Source organism: Mastomys coucha, unplaced genomic scaffold (assembly GCF_008632895.1).
Source record: "Mastomys coucha isolate ucsf_1 unplaced genomic scaffold, UCSF_Mcou_1 pScaffold12, whole genome shotgun sequence".
In the NCBI taxonomy this organism is placed as follows: domain Eukaryota; kingdom Metazoa; phylum Chordata; class Mammalia; order Rodentia; family Muridae; genus Mastomys; species Mastomys coucha.
The window spans coordinates 36,507,737-36,513,736 of NW_022196894.1; the positions used below are offsets into that span (position 1 = coordinate 36,507,737).

Here is a 6,000-nt window from a genome sequence, read left to right on the forward strand (position 1 = left end):
TCGTACAGCCAGAAGGTCAGGTTGATTTTGGAGGACTCTGCACGGACAGCAGGACCGCCATTGCATGTTGACTCAGTGTGGCGTTTGTCTGCAGGGCGTATGTCCACACACCCTTCCCTGCCTCCATTCATCGCCAGTGCATGGATCGTTTCTCATATGATCTCTTCTAGAGTACCCAGTATTACGACATGCGCTGGTCGTGTGAGCACCTCATTATGGTGTGGATCAATGCTTTTGTCATGCTCACCACGCAACTGCTACCATCCAAATACTGTGACTTGCTACACAAATCAGCTGCTCATCTGGGCAAGTGGCAGAAGTTGGAACATGGGTTCTACAGCAATGCTCCACAGCACATGTGAGTAGGGCAGAGGAAAAACCTTGTGACACTTCTCTCTTCACAGTGCTGGTCACGTTTATATGCTGTGTGCCATTCTTGTTCTTGGTTTTTGCTTTCATGGTTGCTTGTCATAGTACTAAAAAGAATGCAGGGCATTAATTCATTTCCACCACCATCACCAACTCTTTCTCCAGTGGGTCCATGTTTCAGCTACCCAGTTATGCTAGAAGGTACTATACTCGAGAGTTTACTTCAGTTTTACCCTTTACTCAAATCCAGATAGATTTGGGTATATATGTGTGTGTCTCTGTGTGTACACATATATGTACATATATATTTTAAACTGTTTTGTAAGACTTAAGGTTTGTCTTCGCATCTTCATTGCCACAGCTGTGTAGTTGCTACCTCATCATCCACACTCAAACAACTGGAATTTGCTTTAGTCCTTTTTAATTAATCAGATCTTGTATAGTCATTTTTCTTGCCTATAATTCTTTTCTTCCTAATTTTTGTACCATTTTCTTCTTTGCCCTATTCTTAAATGAAAACTGTCCTGGCTTTTATTGTGTACCCTTATTAATCATTTCTTTGTATGGCCTCTAGGATTCAAACTCTCTAGCTTCCAAATGCTTTCATTCTGTCAATCTGAGCCTCCTGTCAGAACTGTCCCTCAGCTTTGGAACATCTTCAAATATGGACCCTCTTCACCTTCCTCTCTTTTATAATGGAATATTTCACAATTTCATCCAGCAGTTTTCCCCTCATTAAATGGGACAGATTGAGGTGGCCTTCCCTTCCCCTCCCCCTCAGTTCTTCCTTCAATTATCTGCCTTGATGTCTGATACAGATTAGCACAGGCCTTCAAGCCCAGGAACTGAAAGAGATTGGGCCAGGCTGAAAAGAAACCGGAATGTGGGCAAAGGACAGATTTCAATAACAATTGAAAGTACAACCCACAGTCCTAATACTGTACATCTTCAGGCTACTGGTGGCACGTGGCCATGAGGTGTGTCATCACCTTAATGCTGGTAAGTGTGAGCAAGGCCGCTGAAACGTGTTCTAAGCTGGGAGAGCTTCAGGGTACTAGAGTAATTTTTATTTTTAACATATCTAAACTGCTGTCCCAGTTCTTACCCTAGGAAACTAACCTTTCCAAAATCAGGAAGTGATGAATTGACTTAGATTTTAAGTGGAAAAAAAATGGTTTACTTGGAAGCTTTCCATCCTTCTGCAAGTCCATTACATTGATGTTGGAAAGAAAGAGCCCTTTTCTTCCCTAATTTCCTTTCCTTAGAGAAACCTCTATAAAACAAACCAAGCAAGCGGTAAAGAGGAGAGTCTGTGTGTTAGACTCGTGCGTGTCTATGTTTGCCTATAGAGCTTCTCACATCTGTGAGGCACAGTTGTCCTCTCTAGGTGCGATTATACAGATGTCTCCTGGTTGGCAGTGCTGGTCATTTCTCTTTTGCTTTCGCCCTCATTGGGTTTCACTTCCTGTTTGTATCCTCTTACTGCTCCCTTGGGATCCAGATGACAAGTCACCCTCTTAATACTTGGTTTTCTGGCCTGCTCATTCTTCCAAGCCTGTAACTCCTTCAACAATGAGCTAACCTATCACTCAGTAGATGCTGTGTATACTGTATAGCAGTGAGGTTATCATAACAAATTCTTTCTAACTTCTAAGGCTTTGGCTATGGAATGTATGTCTAGAGTTCAGGCAGATGAAGCCTTAAATGCTTAATCTGATCTTCATAGAAATATAGCTGGTCTTTCAAAACAGTCTTCCCTAATTCTCAGTATTCTAACAGTGCTTTTCTTTTTTCCATAGTTGGTCAGAAAACACAATATGGCCTCAAGGGGTATTGGTGCGGCACAGCAGATGTTTATATAGAGCCATGGGACCTTACAACGTAGCAGTGCCTTCAGATGTATCCCATGCCCGCTTTTATGCAAGTACCATTTACTTATTTTCAAGCATAATCTTGAATTGTTAGGAGGCCATTCTGTGTGTATGTAAGCACCTAGCACAGTATGTGATGCACAAGAGGGAGTTAATAATAATAGGTAATTATTACTATAATAATAATAGGTAATTATTACTATTACTATGACATTGGCCTTTGATCTCAGAGAAATGACTTTGGAAAGGCAGCCTGAAGTTCATAATACTGTTGCTTAAAACAAGTAGCCAATTATATGACTTCCTTTTTCACCTGAAAGCTTAGTTTGTCAGTAGTTGGGTTTAGAAGTAACCTTCACATGTGTTTTATCTGGGCCTAGCATGGTGGCATGTGACTGTAATCCTAATACTTGGGAGGTAAAGGCAAGGGGATCAAGAGCTCAAGGAGGTCTTGGCTATATCAACCTTGTTCAAAAACAAGTAAAGAGATCTGTGCACTAAAGTACTATTTAATAATTTTTTTTTAAGTGTTTACCTGAGTTTGAAAGAAATAAAGTGCTGGGCAGTGGTGGTACACACCTTTGGCTCTGCAGGTTTTAAAAAAAACCCGATAAATTAAACTTAATAAATAAAGCCTGCCTATTAGCAGTAGCTATTACATTTTAAAACCTTTCTTATGACTTGCTCAGTTTCTAGGTTGCTAGTACAGTTAACTACACTTTGCTATAGAATCTGAAATAGCTTTCTTAATCTTTGTAGAAGAGTAAGTAATTCTGAGCCAATTTTATACGTGGTATTGTTGAATATTTTAAAAAAGTTAAAGTTTTTGTCCCCTGAGGACTGCTCTGAGAAACTCAGTGTCCTTAAGAGTAGCCCAGGCAGGTTAGTGTCAGTCTCACATTTAAGCTCCTGACACAGAAATGCCATCCAAATGAGTACCTGTGTACCATAGCTGTCTTCACCTGAATTTAGGGCTGTATGGTTGCATGTTGTGTTGCAGTCTGTCTCTATAGTCAAAGTACCTTTTATTAATAAGCTAGGATTGGCCCCTTAGAGCGAAAGATGATGAAAATAAGAAGCCCATCTTTAGTCTGGCTCTAACGCCTGCTCCTTTCCTATCCTTTCTCTTTCCCATGTCTTTGCCTGATTTTTTCATTTGGGGAAAGGAAAAAAGGACTCAGCAGAAATATATGGGGTAGAGAATTTCAGTCAGTTATCAAAGTTGGTAGTCAGTTTAAGGGGAAATTATGATACCATTTTAGCTTGGTGAGGTGGCTGCAATATAAAATAAGACCTATAATCCCTGTACTCAGAAGGCTAAGGCAAAGTGACTGTCAGCACCAGCTAGCCTAGGGACAGAGCAAGACCCCTTTGCAAAACAAAATTAAAGAAGCTGTTGTATTGATACTTTCCCAAACTTGTCTAATGTTGTTTTTTATGTCTTATATTAATTCCTAAGCTAAGAATGATTTTTTAATTATTTTATAATTTATAAATAATGTATAAGTATACTTTAAAATTTTTATAATATTTGAAATATATAATATCTCTAAATATATATTTTAAAGTAGTTATATTACTACTACATTGCAGCTTTAATTCTTTGGTTGGTATTACAAAACCTAAAATATTTCCATGTGGTCCTTTTACTATTCTAGTCTTAGGTAAATATACTTTGGAATGTCTTAGATTAAATATGTCTATGATACCATGTTAGAAAAATCTTATTGTATATAATCTTTTGCATTTTAGAGGTATTGCAATAAGATTTATTTTGTTGTTCATAAGCAAAAGGAGAAAGATTCTAGAACTCTATAGCAAGAATAGTTTGCCACTGAATATGCAGACTTACTTGGTATTAGGTATATGCACTTAAAATTATACAATTGTTTTAGGAAAATTAATTAAATAACTTTACTTTTTCCCCAAAATGACATTTGTCTTTTAACTTCCTCACAGTTCCTGTTTCACCGCCCGTTACGAGTGCTGAATCTGCTTATCCTCATTGAGGGCAGCGTTGTCTTCTACCAGCTGTATTCCTTGCTGCGGTCGGAGAAGTGGAACCACACGCTCTCCATGGCCCTCATCCTTTTCTGCAACTACTATGTTTTATTTAAGCTCCTCCGGGACAGAATAGTCTTAGGCAGGGCGTACTCCTACCCCCTCAACAGTTACGAACTCAAGGCAAATTAAGCTGCCTCTCAGCCATGAGGGAGAACTCAGATAAAAATATTTTCATACGATCTATTTTTTCTTGCGATTTTTATAAATATTTAAGATATTTTATATTTTGTATACTATTATGTTTTGAAAGTTGGGAAGGGCAAGGGATATTAAATGTATCCATAAACAAGGTGATGTTATCTTTCGTGTGTTAGTATATTTGAATATTATACATGAGAGGTTGCCCTTTCAGTAAAAGATTGACTTGTTTATCTGGCTCTGGAGTGACATTCACTTAGGAACATGTTTTGCATATCACTTGACATGGTGTCTTTGGTGTGTCTGTTTTCTTTCATTTTTGTTATCTTTAGTTCCTCTCCTGGCCATAATTAATGCTGTAGAAAAGCAAATCCAACAGATGGACTTGCCTTCCGGCACCCACCCCTGCTTAACTTAGCTGGCTAATAATACTGGGATAATAACTACAGCAGAGTGAGTTCAAGTCTTGGGTCTGGTGCTTTTTGTCTACTGGGAGAAGGCCCTTCTAAACTGGTGTCTCTGCTGATCTGTTCTTGTGATACGTCTGAGTAATCTCACCTGGTGATTGAGGGTTTGCTGTCACTTTGCCTGATCTTTCATGGCTTTCACTTCCAAAGATTTTCCTTTTACTTTAGTTATGTGTAATAATGCTTTTCGAAGACAAGACGTGTTTGGGATGCCCACACTCATGAAGGAGAAGACATGTAGCTGGATCCAAGGGAGAAGCTGAGTGTAACTGCCACGTGAATCACTAGAGTGTGGGGAGATGATGATGGAAACTGTCAACTGATTGGAAGAACAGGCAAGCCCTCAGCAAAACAGCCTTAGGACACTCTAGCTGCCCCAAGGAGCTGGAGTTATGAGGAGAGGAAAAATACAAGAAGTTGCTGCTTTGTCTCAGAATTTGATCTATAGCCAAAATTTGTGTTTTAAATTCATACTCAAAGGCTGAAGATGCAGCTTCATATTAATGTGCTTGTTTCACATGCACGAGGTCTGATTTGTTTCCAAACAGTGCAAAAGATAAGTAAATAAATGTCACATGTCAGCACCTTCATATTTGTAAGCATTACCCTTAGGTCCCCACCGCCCATGCTCTCGGGAGCTGATGCACTTTCAACTTCCTGTCGTAGAGGACCAAAACCAGACTGTCTTGTTTTCTGTGCTGGGCTCAGCTGCTTAGACTTAGAAGCTTAGAATGATACAAATATGACTTCTAAAGCAACACGAGCAGCCTTGGAGTTCGAAAGCTTAATTCACACAACAATTCTTGAGGAGTTCTCCAAAGGAAAGAGTTCAGCAAAGGAAACTCATTCTAGAAATATGTGTGTGTATAGCTGCTCACCTTCATGTTGTGGCTAACCATGGTTTTCTTAGTGTGACATAGCTACTACTTCTGAAATTTGAATTATTTGATAGCCAGCCTTTACCTATTCAACACATGTAATTTTTCCACCAAGTGCTTAGCATTGGGGAAATGCAAAAGTTTACCTTGTGTACTGGCTAGTTTTGTGTGTCAACTTGACACAGGCTGGAGTTATCACAGAAGGGAGCTTCA

General features: G+C 39.2%; 1 protein-coding gene across 3 annotated transcripts in view; it reads left to right on the plus strand.

Annotated features, from left to right (window-relative positions):
* The window catches only part of Tmem39a (transmembrane protein 39A), a 30,579-nt gene extending 25,899 nt beyond the window's left edge, over positions 1–4,680 (plus strand). For all 3 annotated transcript variants that reach the window (XM_031363868.1, XM_031363870.1, XM_031363871.1), the window contains exons 7-9: positions 171–358; positions 2,169–2,289; positions 4,200–4,680. In XM_031363868.1, the coding sequence (XP_031219728.1) occupies positions 171–358; positions 2,169–2,289; positions 4,200–4,433 (543 nt within the window). In that variant the 3' untranslated portion in view covers positions 4,434–4,680. The remainder of the gene's footprint in view (positions 1–170; positions 359–2,168; positions 2,290–4,199) is intronic.
* The last annotated feature ends 1,320 nt before the right edge of the window (positions 4,681–6,000 follow it).